The sequence below is a fragment of the Camelus bactrianus genome, chromosome 12, assembly GCF_048773025.1.
Source record: "Camelus bactrianus isolate YW-2024 breed Bactrian camel chromosome 12, ASM4877302v1, whole genome shotgun sequence".
In the NCBI taxonomy this organism is placed as follows: Eukaryota; Metazoa; Chordata; class Mammalia; order Artiodactyla; family Camelidae; genus Camelus; species Camelus bactrianus.
The window spans coordinates 23342400-23357759 of NC_133550.1; the positions used below are offsets into that span (position 1 = coordinate 23342400).

At 67.1% G+C, this 15360-nt stretch overlaps 1 protein-coding gene across 1 annotated transcript in view; it reads right to left on the reverse strand.

The window, feature by feature from the left end:
- Positions 1 to 15360, reverse strand: part of MUC19 (mucin 19, oligomeric) — a 102540-nt gene that overhangs the window by 42507 nt on the left and 44673 nt on the right. The window contains exons 38-57 of the mRNA XM_074375911.1: positions 14023 to 14949; positions 13330 to 13572; positions 11966 to 12879; positions 11273 to 11340; positions 10593 to 10800; positions 9887 to 9954; positions 9207 to 9414; positions 8501 to 8568; positions 7821 to 8028; positions 7115 to 7182; positions 6435 to 6642; positions 5729 to 5796; positions 5049 to 5256; positions 4343 to 4410; positions 3663 to 3870; positions 2957 to 3024; positions 2291 to 2484; positions 1571 to 1791; positions 878 to 945; positions 198 to 405 (exon numbers count right to left, since the gene is read on the reverse strand). Of these exons, the coding sequence (XP_074232012.1) occupies positions 198 to 405; positions 878 to 945; positions 1571 to 1791; positions 2291 to 2484; positions 2957 to 3024; positions 3663 to 3870; positions 4343 to 4410; positions 5049 to 5256; positions 5729 to 5796; positions 6435 to 6642; positions 7115 to 7182; positions 7821 to 8028; positions 8501 to 8568; positions 9207 to 9414; positions 9887 to 9954; positions 10593 to 10800; positions 11273 to 11340; positions 11966 to 12879; positions 13330 to 13572; positions 14023 to 14949 (4499 nt within the window). The remainder of the gene's footprint in view (positions 1 to 197; positions 406 to 877; positions 946 to 1570; positions 1792 to 2290; positions 2485 to 2956; positions 3025 to 3662; positions 3871 to 4342; positions 4411 to 5048; positions 5257 to 5728; positions 5797 to 6434; positions 6643 to 7114; positions 7183 to 7820; positions 8029 to 8500; positions 8569 to 9206; positions 9415 to 9886; positions 9955 to 10592; positions 10801 to 11272; positions 11341 to 11965; positions 12880 to 13329; positions 13573 to 14022; positions 14950 to 15360) is intronic.

Below are 15360 nucleotides of genomic sequence, written 5' to 3' on the forward strand. Positions count from 1 at the left end.
CTGCGCCTGCCACGGAGACCCGAGTCGTTGCTGGCAGTCCAGCTGATGACACCGTTGCCCCTGGTACTGCAGACGACGCTCCCGTCCTCCCTGGTACGCCGGACGATGCTTCAGTGGCCCGGGAGCCTGCGCCGGGGACTCCAGCTGTTCCTGTCACTTCACCTCCTGCTCCGGTGGTTCCTACCGCTTCAGCGGACGTTCCTCCCGGTGCCCCGGATGCCGCTGCAGGCGACGGTCCGCTTGTGCCTGAGCCTAAAGCGGAGGCGCTGGTCGCTCCGCTCAGCCCGCCGGCTGAGACAGTGGTCCCCGCGGCTCCAGCTGGCACTCCCGCTGTCCCTGATACGACTCCAGAGGACGGCTGAGTGGCCCTCGAACCGACACCCGAGGCGCTCGTTGCTCCTGACCCTACGGCAGAGACTGGCGTTGTCCCAGCCGCTCCGGACGGTGAGCCACTTGTCCTCGCTCCTTCCTCACCTGCAGGTCCGCTTGTTCCCGACCCTGCAGCAACGGTGGTCGCTGCTCCTCCAGATGATGGGGCAGCTGCCCCCGAGCCTGTGACAGCTGGCGCAGCTGTCCCAGAGGCCCCCGCTCCACTGGTCCCGGTAGCAGCACCTGGCGACCCAGCGGTGGACGAGCCTCCCTCTCCCGGTCCTGTGGCCCGTGATTCTCCTCCAGCGGCTGGTCCAGTGGTCCCTGCGCCTGCCACGGAGACCCGAGTCGTTGCTGGCAGTCCAGCTGATGACACCGTTGCCCCTGGTACTGCAGACGACGCTCCCGTCCTCCCTGGTACGCCGGACGATGCTTCAGTGGCCCGGGAGCCTGCGCCGGGGACTCCAGCTGTTCCTGTCACTTCACCTCCTGCTCCGGTGGTTCCTACCGCTTCAGCGGACGTTCCTCCCGGTGCCCCGGATGCCGCTGCAGGCGACGGTCCGCTTGTGCCTGAGCCTAAAGCGGAGGCGCTGGTCGCTCCGCTCAGCCCGCCGGCTGAGACAGTGGTCCCCGCGGCTCCAGCTGGCACTCCCGCTGTCCCTGATACGACTCCAGAGGACGGCTGAGTGGCCCTCGAACCGACACCCGAGGCGCTCGTTGCTCCTGACCCTACGGCAGAGACTGGCGTTGTCCCAGCCGCTCCGGACGGTGAGCCACTTGTCCTCGCTCCTTCCTCACCTGCAGGTCCGCTTGTTCCCGACCCTGCAGCAACGGTGGTCGCTGCTCCTCCAGATGATGGGGCAGCTGCCCCCGAGCCTGTGACAGCTGGCGCAGCTGTCCCAGAGGCCCCCGCTCCACTGGTCCCGGTAGCAGCACCTGGCGACCCAGCGGTGGACGAGCCTCCCTCTCCCGGTCCTGTGGCCCGTGATTCTCCTCCAGCGGCTGGTCCAGTGGTCCCTGCGCCTGCCACGGAGACCCGAGTCGTTGCTGGCAGTCCAGCTGATGACACCGTTGCCCCTGGTACTGCAGACGACGCTCCCGTCCTCCCTGGTACGCCGGACGATGCTTCAGTGGCCCGGGAGCCTGCGCCGGGGACTCCAGCTGTTCCTGTCACTTCACCTCCTGCTCCGGTGGTTCCTACCGCTTCAGCGGACGTTCCTCCTGGTGCCCCGGATGCCGCTGCAGGCGACGGTCCGCTTGTGCCTGAGCCTAAAGCGGAGGCGCTGGTCGCTCCGCTCAGCCCGCCGGCTGAGACAGTGGTCCCCGCGGCTCCAGCTGGCACTCCCGCTGTCCCTGATACGACTCCAGAGGACGGCTGAGTGGCCCTCGAACCGACACCCGAGGCGCTCGTTGCTCCTGACCCTACGGCAGAGACTGGCGTTGTCCCAGCCGCTCCGGACGGTGAGCCACTTGTCCTCGCTCCTTCCTCACCTGCAGGTCCGCTTGTTCCCGACCCTGCAGCAACGGTGGTCGCTGCTCCTCCAGATGATGGGGCAGCTGCCCCCGAGCCTGTGACAGCTGGCGCAGCTGTCCCAGAGGCCCCCGCTCCACTGGTCCCGGTAGCAGCACCTGGCGACCCAGCGGTGGACGAGCCTCCCTCTCCCGGTCCTGTGGCCCGTGATTCTCCTCCAGCGGCTGGTCCAGTGGTCCCTGCGCCTGCCACGGAGACCCGAGTCGTTGCTGGCAGTCCAGCTGATGACACCGTTGCCCCTGGTACTGCAGACGACGCTCCCGTCCTCCCTGGTACGCCGGACGATGCTTCAGTGGCCCGGGAGCCTGCGCCGGGGACTCCAGCTGTTCCTGTCACTTCACCTCCTGCTCCGGTGGTTCCTACCGCTTCAGCGGACGTTCCTCCCGGTGCCCCGGATGCCGCTGCAGGCGACGGTCCGCTTGTGCCCGAGCCTAAAGCGGAGGCGCTGGTCGCTCCGCTCAGCCCGCCGGCTGAGACAGTGGTCCCCGCGGCTCCAGCTGGCACTCCCGCTGTCCCTGATACGACTCCAGAGGACGGCTGAGTGGCCCTCGAACCGACACCCGAGGCGCTCGTTGCTCCTGACCCTACGGCAGAGACTGGCGTTGTCCCAGCCGCTCCGGACGGTGAGCCACTTGTCCTCGCTCCTTCCTCACCTGCAGGTCCGCTTGTTCCCGACCCTGCAGCAACGGTGGTCGCTGCTCCTCCAGATGATGGGGCAGCTGCCCCCGAGCCTGTGACAGCTGGCGCAGCTGTCCCAGAGGCCCCCGCTCCACTGGTCCCGGTAGCAGCACCTGGCGACCCAGCGGTGGACGAGCCTCCCTCTCCCGGTCCTGTGGCCCGTGATTCTCCTCCAGCGGCTGGTCCAGTGGTCCCTGCGCCTGCCACGGAGACCCGAGTCGTTGCTGGCAGTCCAGCTGATGACACCGTTGCCCCTGGTACTGCAGACGACGCTCCCGTCCTCCCTGGTACGCCGGACGATGCTTCAGTGGCCCGGGAGCCTGCGCCGGGGACTCCAGCTGTTCCTGTCACTTCACCTCCTGCTCCGGTGGTTCCTACCGCTTCAGCGGACGTTCCTCCCGGTGCCCCGGATGCCGCTGCAGGCGACGGTCCGCTTGTGCCCGAGCCTAAAGCGGAGGCGCTGGTCGCTCCGCTCAGCCCGCCGGCTGAGACAGTGGTCCCCGCGGCTCCAGCTGGCACTCCCGCTGTCCCTGATACGACTCCAGAGGACGGCTGAGTGGCCCTCGAACCGACACCCGAGGCGCTCGTTGCTCCTGACCCTACGGCAGAGACTGGCGTTGTCCCAGCCGCTCCGGACGGTGAGCCACTTGTCCTCGCTCCTTCCTCACCTGCAGGTCCGCTTGTTCCCGACCCTGCAGCAACGGTGGTCGCTGCTCCTCCAGATGATGGGGCAGCTGCCCCCGAGCCTGTGACAGCTGGCGCAGCTGTCCCAGAGGCCCCCGCTCCACTGGTCCCGGTAGCAGCACCTGGCGACCCAGCGGTGGACGAGCCTCCCTCTCCCGGTCCTGTGGCCCGTGATTCTCCTCCAGCGGCTGGTCCAGTGGTCCCTGCGCCTGCCACGGAGACCCGAGTCGTTGCTGGCAGTCCAGCTGATGACACCGTTGCCCCTGGTACTGCAGACGACGCTCCCGTCCTCCCTGGTACGCCGGACGATGCTTCAGTGGCCCGGGAGCCTGCGCCGGGGACTCCAGCTGTTCCTGTCACTTCACCTCCTGCTCCGGTGGTTCCTACCGCTTCAGCGGACGTTCCTCCCGGTGCCCCGGATGCCGCTGCAGGCGACGGTCCGCTTGTGCCCGAGCCTAAAGCGGAGGCGCTGGTCGCTCCGCTCAGCCCGCCGGCTGAGACAGTGGTCCCCGCGGCTCCAGCTGGCACTCCCGCTGTCCCTGATACGACTCCAGAGGACGGCTGAGTGGCCCTCGAACCGACACCCGAGGCGCTCGTTGCTCCTGACCCTACGGCAGAGACTGGCGTTGTCCCAGCCGCTCCGGACGGTGAGCCACTTGTCCTCGCTCCTTCCTCACCTGCAGGTCCGCTTGTTCCCGACCCTGCAGCAACGGTGGTCGCTGCTCCTCCAGATGATGGGGCAGCTGCCCCCGAGCCTGTGACAGCTGGCGCAGCTGTCCCAGAGGCCCCCGCTCCACTGGTCCCGGTAGCAGCACCTGGCGACCCAGCGGTGGACGAGCCTCCCTCTCCCGGTCCTGTGGCCCGTGATTCTCCTCCAGCGGCTGGTCCAGTGGTCCCTGCGCCTGCCACGGAGACCCGAGTCGTTGCTGGCAGTCCAGCTGATGACACCGTTGCCCCTGGTACTGCAGACGACGCTCCCGTCCTCCCTGGTACGCCGGACGATGCTTCAGTGGCCCGGGAGCCTGCGCCGGGGACTCCAGCTGTTCCTGTCACTTCACCTCCTGCTCCGGTGGTTCCTACCGCTTCAGCGGACGTTCCTCCCGGTGCCCCGGATGCCGCTGCAGGCGACGGTCCGCTTGTGCCTGAGCCTAAAGCGGAGGCGCTGGTCGCTCCGCTCAGCCCGCCGGCTGAGACAGTGGTCCCCGCGGCTCCAGCTGGCACTCCCGCTGTCCCTGATACGACTCCAGAGGACGGCTGAGTGGCCCTCGAACCGACACCCGAGGCGCTCGTTGCTCCTGACCCTACGGCAGAGACTGGCGTTGTCCCAGCCGCTCCGGACGGTGAGCCACTTGTCCTCGCTCCTTCCTCACCTGCAGGTCCGCTTGTTCCCGACCCTGCAGCAACGGTGGTCGCTGCTCCTCCAGATGATGGGGCAGCTGCCCCCGAGCCTGTGACAGCTGGCGCAGCTGTCCCAGAGGCCCCCGCTCCACTGGTCCCGGTAGCAGCACCTGGCGACCCAGCGGTGGACGAGCCTCCCTCTCCCGGTCCTGTGGCCCGTGATTCTCCTCCAGCGGCTGGTCCAGTGGTCCCTGCGCCTGCCACGGAGACCCGAGTCGTTGCTGGCAGTCCAGCTGATGACACCGTTGCCCCTGGTACTGCAGACGACGCTCCCGTCCTCCCTGGTACGCCGGACGATGCTTCAGTGGCCCGGGAGCCTGCGCCGGGGACTCCAGCTGTTCCTGTCACTTCACCTCCTGCTCCGGTGGTTCCTACCGCTTCAGCGGACGTTCCTCCCGGTGCCCCGGATGCCGCTGCAGGCGACGGTCCGCTTGTGCCTGAGCCTAAAGCGGAGGCGCTGGTCGCTCCGCTCAGCCCGCCGGCTGAGACAGTGGTCCCCGCAGCTCCAGCTGGCACTCCCGCTGTCCCTGATACGGCTCCAGAGGACGGCTGAGTGGCCCTCGAACCGACACCCGAGGCGCTCGTTGCTCCTGACCCTACGGCAGAGACTGGCGTTGTCCCAGCCGCTCCGGACGGTGAGCCACTTGTCCTCGCTCCTTCCTCACCTGCAGGTCCGCTTGTTCCCGACCCTGCAGCAACGGTGGTCGCTGCTCCTCCAGATGATGGGGCAGCTGCCCCCGAGCCTGTGACAGCTGGCGCAGCTGTCCCAGAGGCCCCCGCTCCACTGGTCCCGGTAGCAGCACCTGGCGACCCAGCGGTGGACGAGCCTCCCTCTCCCGGTCCTGTGGCCCGTGATTCTCCTCCAGCGGCTGGTCCAGTGGTCCCTGCGCCTGCCACGGAGACCCGAGTCGTTGCTGGCAGTCCAGCTGATGACACCGTTGCCCCTGGTACTGCAGACGACGCTCCCGTCCTCCCTGGTACGCCGGACGATGCTTCAGTGGCCCGGGAGCCTGCGCCGGGGACTCCAGCTGTTCCTGTCACTTCACCTCCTGCTCCGGTGGTTCCTACCGCTTCAGCGGACGTTCCTCCCGGTGCCCCGGATGCCGCTGCAGGCGACGGTCCGCTTGTGCCTGAGCCTAAAGCGGAGGCGCTGGTCGCTCCGCTCAGCCCGCCGGCTGAGACAGTGGTCCCCGCGGCTCCAGCTGGCACTCCCGCTGTCCCTGATACGACTCCAGAGGACGGCTGAGTGGCCCTCGAACCGACACCCGAGGCGCTCGTTGCTCCTGACCCTACGGCAGAGACTGGCGTTGTCCCAGCCGCTCCGGACGGTGAGCCACTTGTCCTCGCTCCTTCCTCACCTGCAGGTCCGCTTGTTCCCGACCCTGCAGCAACGGTGGTCGCTGCTCCTCCAGATGATGGGGCAGCTGCCCCCGAGCCTGTGACAGCTGGCGCAGCTGTCCCAGAGGCCCCCGCTCCACTGGTCCCGGTAGCAGCACCTGGCGACCCAGCGGTGGACGAGCCTCCCTCTCCCGGTCCTGTGGCCCGTGATTCTCCTCCAGCGGCTGGTCCAGTGGTCCCTGCGCCTGCCACGGAGACCCGAGTCGTTGCTGGCAGTCCAGCTGATGACACCGTTGCCCCTGGTACTGCAGACGACGCTCCCGTCCTCCCTGGTACGCCGGACGATGCTTCAGTGGCCCGGGAGCCTGCGCCGGGGACTCCAGCTGTTCCTGTCACTTCACCTCCTGCTCCGGTGGTTCCTACCGCTTCAGCGGACGTTCCTCCCGGTGCCCCGGATGCCGCTGCAGGCGACGGTCCGCTTGTGCCTGAGCCTAAAGCGGAGGCGCTGGTCGCTCCGCTCAGCCCGCCGGCTGAGACAGTGGTCCCCGCGGCTCCAGCTGGCACTCCCGCTGTCCCTGATACGGCTCCAGAGGACGGCTGAGTGGCCCTCGAACCGACACCCGAGGCGCTCGTTGCTCCTGACCCTACGGCAGAGACTGGCGTTGTCCCAGCCGCTCCGGACGGTGAGCCACTTGTCCTCGCTCCTTCCTCACCTGCAGGTCCGCTTGTTCCCGACCCTGCAGCAACGGTGGTCGCTGCTCCTCCAGATGATGGGGCAGCTGCCCCCGAGCCTGTGACAGCTGGCGCAGCTGTCCCAGAGGCCCCCGCTCCACTGGTCCCGGTAGCAGCACCTGGCGACCCAGCGGTGGACGAGCCTCCCTCTCCCGGTCCTGTGGCCCGTGATTCTCCTCCAGCGGCTGGTCCAGTGGTCCCTGCGCCTGCCACGGAGACCCGAGTCGTTGCTGGCAGTCCAGCTGATGACACCGTTGCCCCTGGTACTGCAGACGACGCTCCCGTCCTCCCTGGTACGCCGGACGATGCTTCAGTGGCCCGGGAGCCTGCGCCGGGGACTCCAGCTGTTCCTGTCACTTCACCTCCTGCTCCGATGGTTCCTACCGCTTCAGCGGATGTTCCTCCCGGTGCCCCGGATGCCGCTGCAGGCGACGGTCCGCTTGTGCCCGAGCCTAAAGCGGAGGCGCTGGTCGCTCCGCTCAGCCCGCCGGCTGAGACAGTGGTCCCCGCGGCTCCAGCTGGCACTCCCGCTGTCCCTGATACGACTCCAGAGGACGGCTGAGTGGCCCTCGAACCGACACCCGAGGCGCTCGTTGCTCCTGACCCTACGGCAGAGACTGGCGTTGTCCCAGCCGCTCCGGACGGTGAGCCACTTGTCCTCGCTCCTTCCTCACCTGCAGGTCCGCTTGTTCCCGACCCTGCAGCAACGGTGGTCGCTGCTCCTCCAGATGATGGGGCAGCTGCCCCCGAGCCTGTGACAGCTGGCGCAGCTGTCCCAGAGGCCCCCGCTCCACTGGTCCCGGTAGCAGCACCTGGCGACCCAGCGGTGGACGAGCCTCCCTCTCCCGGTCCTGTGGCCCGTGATTCTCCTCCAGCGGCTGGTCCAGTGGTCCCTGCGCCTGCCACGGAGACCCGAGTCGTTGCTGGCAGTCCAGCTGATGACACCGTTGCCCCTGGTACTGCAGACGACGCTCCCGTCCTCCCTGGTACGCCGGACGATGCTTCAGTGGCCCGGGAGCCTGCGCCGGGGACTCCAGCTGTTCCTGTCACTTCACCTCCTGCTCCGGTGGTTCCTACCGCTTCAGCGGACGTTCCTCCCGGTGCCCCGGATGCCGCTGCAGGCGACGGTCCGCTTGTGCCCGAGCCTAAAGCGGAGGCGCTGGTCGCTCCGCTCAGCCCGCCGGCTGAGACAGTGGTCCCCGCGGCTCCAGCTGGCACTCCCGCTGTCCCTGATACGACTCCAGAGGACGGCTGAGTGGCCCTCGAACCGACACCCGAGGCGCTCGTTGCTCCTGACCCTACGGCAGAGACTGGCGTTGTCCCAGCCGCTCCGGACGGTGAGCCACTTGTCCTCGCTCCTTCCTCACCTGCAGGTCCGCTTGTTCCCGACCCTGCAGCAACGGTGGTCGCTGCTCCTCCAGATGATGGGGCAGCTGCCCCCGAGCCTGTGACAGCTGGCGCAGCTGTCCCAGAGGCCCCCGCTCCACTGGTCCCGGTAGCAGCACCTGGCGACCCAGCGGTGGACGAGCCTCCCTCTCCCGGTCCTGTGGCCCGTGATTCTCCTCCAGCGGCTGGTCCAGTGGTCCCTGCGCCTGCCACGGAGACCCGAGTCGTTGCTGGCAGTCCAGCTGATGACACCGTTGCCCCTGGTACTGCAGACGACGCTCCCGTCCTCCCTGGTACGCCGGACGATGCTTCAGTGGCCCGGGAGCCTGCGCCGGGGACTCCAGCTGTTCCTGTCACTTCACCTCCTGCTCCGGTGGTTCCTACCGCTTCAGCGGACGTTCCTCCCGGTGCCCCGGATGCCGCTGCAGGCGACGGTCCGCTTGTGCCCGAGCCTAAAGCGGAGGCGCTGGTCGCTCCGCTCAGCCCGCCGGCTGAGACAGTGGTCCCCGCGGCTCCAGCTGGCACTCCCGCTGTCCCTGATACGACTCCAGAGGACGGCTGAGTGGCCCTCGAACCGACACCCGAGGCGCTCGTTGCTCCTGACCCTACGGCAGAGACTGGCGTTGTCCCAGCCGCTCCGGACGGTGAGCCACTTGTCCTCGCTCCTTCCTCACCTGCAGGTCCGCTTGTTCCCGACCCTGCAGCAACGGTGGTCGCTGCTCCTCCAGATGATGGGGCAGCTGCCCCCGAGCCTGTGACAGCTGGCGCAGCTGTCCCAGAGGCCCCCGCTCCACTGGTCCCGGTAGCAGCACCTGGCGACCCAGCGGTGGACGAGCCTCCCTCTCCCGGTCCTGTGGCCCGTGATTCTCCTCCAGCGGCTGGTCCAGTGGTCCCTGCGCCTGCCACGGAGACCCGAGTCGTTGCTGGCAGTCCAGCTGATGACACCGTTGCCCCTGGTACTGCAGACGACGCTCCCGTCCTCCCTGGTACGCCGGACGATGCTTCAGTGGCCCGGGAGCCTGCGCCGGGGACTCCAGCTGTTCCTGTCACTTCACCTCCTGCTCCGGTGGTTCCTACCGCTTCAGCGGACGTTCCTCCCGGTGCCCCGGATGCCGCTGCAGGCGACGGTCCGCTTGTGCCCGAGCCTAAAGCGGAGGCGCTGGTCGCTCCGCTCAGCCCGCCGGCTGAGACAGTGGTCCCCGCGGCTCCAGCTGGCACTCCCGCTGTCCCTGATACGACTCCAGAGGACGGCTGAGTGGCCCTCGAACCGACACCCGAGGCGCTCGTTGCTCCTGACCCTACGGCAGAGACTGGCGTTGTCCCAGCCGCTCCGGACGGTGAGCCACTTGTCCTCGCTCCTTCCTCACCTGCAGGTCCGCTTGTTCCCGACCCTGCAGCAACGGTGGTCGCTGCTCCTCCAGATGATGGGGCAGCTGCCCCCGAGCCTGTGACAGCTGGCGCAGCTGTCCCAGAGGCCCCCGCTCCACTGGTCCCGGTAGCAGCACCTGGCGACCCAGCGGTGGACGAGCCTCCCTCTCCCGGTCCTGTGGCCCGTGATTCTCCTCCAGCGGCTGGTCCAGTGGTCCCTGCGCCTGCCACGGAGACCCGAGTCGTTGCTGGCAGTCCAGCTGATGACACCGTTGCCCCTGGTACTGCAGACGACGCTCCCGTCCTCCCTGGTACGCCGGACGATGCTTCAGTGGCCCGGGAGCCTGCGCCGGGGACTCCAGCTGTTCCTGTCACTTCACCTCCTGCTCCGGTGGTTCCTACCGCTTCAGCGGACGTTCCTCCCGGTGCCCCGGATGCCGCTGCAGGCGACGGTCCGCTTGTGCCCGAGCCTAAAGCGGAGGCGCTGGTCGCTCCGCTCAGCCCGCCGGCTGAGACAGTGGTCCCCGCGGCTCCAGCTGGCACTCCCGCTGTCCCTGATACGACTCCAGAGGACGGCTGAGTGGCCCTAGAACCGACACCCGAGGCGCTCGTTGCTCCTGACCCTACGGCAGAGACTGGCGTTGTCCCAGCCGCTCCGGACGGTGAGCCACTTGTCCTCGCTCCTTCCTCACCTGCAGGTCCGCTTGTTCCCGACCCTGCAGCAACGGTGGTCGCTGCTCCTCCAGATGATGGGGCAGCTGCCCCCGAGCCTGTGACAGCTGGCGCAGCTGTCCCAGAGGCCCCCGCTCCACTGGTCCCGGTAGCAGCACCTGGCGACCCAGCGGTGGACGAGCCTCCCTCTCCCGGTCCTGTGGCCCGTGATTCTCCTCCAGCGGCTGGTCCAGTGGTCCCTGCGCCTGCCACGGAGACCCGAGTCGTTGCTGGCAGTCCAGCTGATGACACCGTTGCCCCTGGTACTGCAGACGACGCTCCCGTCCTCCCTGGTACGCCGGACGATGCTTCAGTGGCCCGGGAGCCTGCGCCGGGGACTCCAGCTGTTCCTGTCACTTCACCTCCTGCTCCGGTGGTTCCTACCGCTTCAGCAGACGTTCCTCCCGGTGCCCCGGATGCCGCTGCAGGCGACGGTCCGCTTGTGCCCGAGCCTAAAGCGGAGGCGCTGGTCGCTCCGCTCAGCCCGCCGGCTGAGACAGTGGTCCCCGCGGCTCCAGCTGGCACTCCCGCTGTCCCTGATACGACTCCAGAGGATGGCTGAGTGGCCCTCGAACCGACACCCGAGGCGCTCGTTGCTCCTGACCCTACGGCAGAGACTGGCGTTGTCCCAGCCGCTCCGGACGGTGAGCCACTTGTCCTCGCTCCTTCCTCACCTGCAGGTCCGCTTGTTCCCGACCCTGCAGCAACGGTGGTCGCTGCTCCTCCAGATGATGGGGCAGCTGCCCCCGAGCCTGTGACAGCTGGCGCAGCTGTCCCAGAGGCCCCCGCTCCACTGGTCCCGGTAGCAGCACCTGGCGACCCAGCGGTGGACGAGCCTCCCTCTCCCGGTCCTGTGGCCCGTGATTCTCCTCCAGCGGCTGGTCCAGTGGTCCCTGCGCCTGCCACGGAGACCCGAGTCGTTGCTGGCAGTCCAGCTGATGACACCGTTGCCCCTGGTACTGCAGACGACGCTCCCGTCCTCCCTGGTACGCCGGACGATGCTTCAGTGGCCCGGGAGCCTGCGCCGGGGACTCCAGCTGTTCCTGTCACTTCACCTCCTGCTCCGGTGGTTCCTACCGCTTCAGCGGACGTTCCTCCCGGTGCCCCGGATGCCGCTGCAGGCGACGGTCCGCTTGTGCCTGAGCCTAAAGCGGAGGCGCTGGTCGCTCCGCTCAGCCCGCCGGCTGAGACAGTGGTCCCCGCGGCTCCAGCTGGCACTCCCGCTGTCCCTGATACGACTCCAGAGGACGGCTGAGTGGCCCTCGAACCGACACCCGAGGCGCTCGTTGCTCCTGACCCTACGGCAGAGACTGGCGTTGTCCCAGCCGCTCCGGACGGTGAGCCACTTGTCCTCGCTCCTTCCTCACCTGCAGGTCCGCTTGTTCCCGACCCTGCAGCAACGGTGGTCGCTGCTCCTCCAGATGATGGGGCAGCTGCCCCCGAGCCTGTGACAGCTGGCGCAGCTGTCCCAGAGGCCCCCGCTCCACTGGTCCCGGTAGCAGCACCTGGCGACCCAGCGGTGGACGAGCCTCCCTCTCCCGGTCCTGTGGCCCGTGATTCTCCTCCAGCGGCTGGTCCAGTGGTCCCTGCGCCTGCCACGGAGACCCGAGTCGTTGCTGGCAGTCCAGCTGATGACACCGTTGCCCCTGGTACTGCAGACGACGCTCCCGTCCTCCCTGGTACGCCGGACGATGCTTCAGTGGCCCGGGAGCCTGCGCCGGGGACTCCAGCTGTTCCTGTCACTTCACCTCCTGCTCCGGTGGTTCCTACCGCTTCAGCGGACGTTCCTCCCGGTGCCCCGGATGCCGCTGCAGGCGACGGTCCGCTTGTGCCTGAGCCTAAAGCGGAGGCGCTGGTCGCTCCGCTCAGCCCGCCGGCTGAGACAGTGGTCCCCGCGGCTCCAGCTGGCACTCCCGCTGTCCCTGATACGACTCCAGAGGACGGCTGAGTGGCCCTCGAACCGACACCCGAGGCGCTCGTTGCTCCTGACCCTACGGCAGAGACTGGCGTTGTCCCAGCCGCTCCGGACGGTGAGCCACTTGTCCTCGCTCCTTCCTCACCTGCAGGTCCGCTTGTTCCCGACCCTGCAGCAACGGTGGTCGCTGCTCCTCCAGATGATGGGGCAGCTGCCCCCGAGCCTGTGACAGCTGGCGCAGCTGTCCCAGAGGCCCCCGCTCCACTGGTCCCGGTAGCAGCACCTGGCGACCCAGCGGTGGACGAGCCTCCCTCTCCCGGTCCTGTGGCCCGTGATTCTCCTCCAGCGGCTGGTCCAGTGGTCCCTGCGCCTGCCACGGAGACCCGACTCGTTGCTGGCAGTCCAGCTGATGACACCGTTGCCCCTGGTACTGCAGACGACGCTCCCGTCCTCCCTGGTACGCCGGACGATGCTTCAGTGGCCCGGGAGCCTGCGCCGGGGACTCCAGCTGTTCCTGTCACTTCACCTCCTGCTCCGGTGGTTCCTACCGCTTCAGCGGACGTTCCTCCCGGTGCCCCGGATGCCGCTGCAGGCGACGGTCCGCTTGTGCCCGAGCCTAAAGCGGAGGCGCTGGTCGCTCCGCTCAGCCCGCCGGCTGAGACAGTGGTCCCCGCGGCTCCAGCTGGCACTCCCGCTGTCCCTGATACGACTCCAGAGGACGGCTGAGTGGCCCTCGAACCGACACCCGAGGCGCTCGTTGCTCCTGACCCTACGGCAGAGACTGGCGTTGTCCCAGCCGCTCCGGACGGTGAGCCACTTGTCCTCGCTCCTTCCTCACCTGCAGGTCCGCTTGTTCCCGACCCTGCAGCAACGGTGGTCGCTGCTCCTCCAGATGATGGGGCAGCTGCCCCCGAGCCTGTGACAGCTGGCGCAGCTGTCCCAGAGGCCCCCGCTCCACTGGTCCCGGTAGCAGCACCTGGCGACCCAGCGGTGGACGAGCCTCCCTCTCCCGGTCCTGTGGCCCGTGATTCTCCTCCAGCGGCTGGTCCAGTGGTCCCTGCGCCTGCCACGGAGACCCGAGTCGTTGCTGGCAGTCCAGCTGATGACACCGTTGCCCCTGGTACTGCAGACGACGCTCCCGTCCTCCCTGGTACGCCGGACGATGCTTCAGTGGCCCGGGAGCCTGCGCCGGGGACTCCAGCTGTTCCTGTCACTTCACCTCCTGCTCCGGTGGTTCCTACCGCTTCAGCGGACGTTCCTCCCGGTGCCCCGGATGCCGCTGCAGGCGACGGTCCGCTTGTGCCTGAGCCTAAAGCGGAGGCGCTGGTCGCTCCGCTCAGCCCGCCGGCTGAGACAGTGGTCCCCGCGGCTCCAGCTGGCACTCCCGCTGTCCCTGATACGACTCCAGAGGACGGCTGAGTGGCCCTCGAACCGACACCCGAGGCGCTCGTTGCTCCTGACCCTACGGCAGAGACTGGCGTTGTCCCAGCCGCTCCGGACGGTGAGCCACTTGTCCTCGCTCCTTCCTCACCTGCAGGTCCGCTTGTTCCCGACCCTGCAGCAACGGTGGTCGCTGCTCCTCCAGATGATGGGGCAGCTGCCCCCGAGCCTGTGACAGCTGGCGCAGCTGTCCCAGAGGCCCCCGCTCCACTGGTCCCGGTAGCAGCACCTGGCGACCCAGCGGTGGACGAGCCTCCCTCTCCCGGTCCTGTGGCCCGTGATTCTCCTCCAGCGGCTGGTCCAGTGGTCCCTGCGCCTGCCACGGAGACCCGAGTCGTTGCTGGCAGTCCAGCTGATGACACCGTTGCCCCTGGTACTGCAGACGACGCTCCCGTCCTCCCTGGTACGCCGGACGATGCTTCAGTGGCCCGGGAGCCTGCGCCGGGGACTCCAGCTGTTCCTGTCACTTCACCTCCTGCTCCGGTGGTTCCTACCGCTTCAGCGGACGTTCCTCCCGGTGCCCCGGATGCCGCTGCAGGCGACGGTCCGCTTGTGCCTGAGCCTAAAGCGGAGGCGCTGGTCGCTCCGCTCAGCCCGCCGGCTGAGACAGTGGTCCCCGCGGCTCCAGCTGGCACTCCCGCTGTCCCTGATACGACTCCAGAGGACGGCTGAGTGGCCCTCGAACCGACACCCGAGGCGCTCGTTGCTCCTGACCCTACGGCAGAGACTGGCGTTGTCCCAGCCGCTCCGGACGGTGAGCCACTTGTCCTCGCTCCTTCCTCACCTGCAGGTCCGCTTGTTCCCGACCCTGCAGCAACGGTGGTCGCTGCTCCTCCAGATGATGGGGCAGCTGCCCCCGAGCCTGTGACAGCTGGCGCAGCTGTCCCAGAGGCCCCCGCTCCACTGGTCCCGGTAGCAGCACCTGGCGACCCAGCGGTGGACGAGCCTCCCTCTCCCGGTCCTGTGGCCCGTGATTCTCCTCCAGCGGCTGGTCCAGTGGTCCCTGCGCCTGCCACGGAGACCCGAGTCGTTGCTGGCAGTCCAGCTGATGACACCGTTGCCCCTGGTACTGCAGACGACGCTCCCGTCCTCCCTGGTACGCCGGACGATGCTTCAGTGACCCGGGAGCCTGCGCCGGGGACTCCAGCTGTTCCTGTCACTTCACCTCCTGCTCCGGTGGTTCCTACCGCTTCAGCGGACGTTCCTCCCGGTGCCCCGGATGCCGCTGCTGACGACGGTCCGCTTGTTCCTGAGCCTAAAGCGGAGGTGCCAGTTGCTCCTGTTAGTTGACCTTTTGATACAGTTGTCCTTGTGATTCCATGTGATGTTCCATTTGTTTTTATTCCTCCATTTGTTATTGGAGTTTTTGTTATTCCTTCAGCAGGTTTTCCAGTCGTTCCTGTTAAAGATGTAATATAAATACAGTATTTGAGAGATCACTCAATCCTTATGTAAAATAATTCCTGATAGTCTATTCTTTCTCCCATTTAGGTTTCATTCATCTTCATGTGCAGTCCCACAGCCATAATATTCAGCTACCTTTCCTTTTTGTATAGTTTACTTTCTTCGATTTACTCATTATTAAATTGTTTATGACTTTTTTAATTGTCTAGCTTTTATTAGTATTTTATATGTCATGTAATTTCTCTACTATTTTTAATTGTCACCCTAATTTTCATCAGAACAGCCCTAAGACATAGATAGTATTACTTTCCCTTCTAATACAGAACAATCTAAGGGGAGATAATTTAATCATCTTTTCTAAATTGATATAGTTCGTAAGTATCTAATTCTTTGCTCCCATAGGACA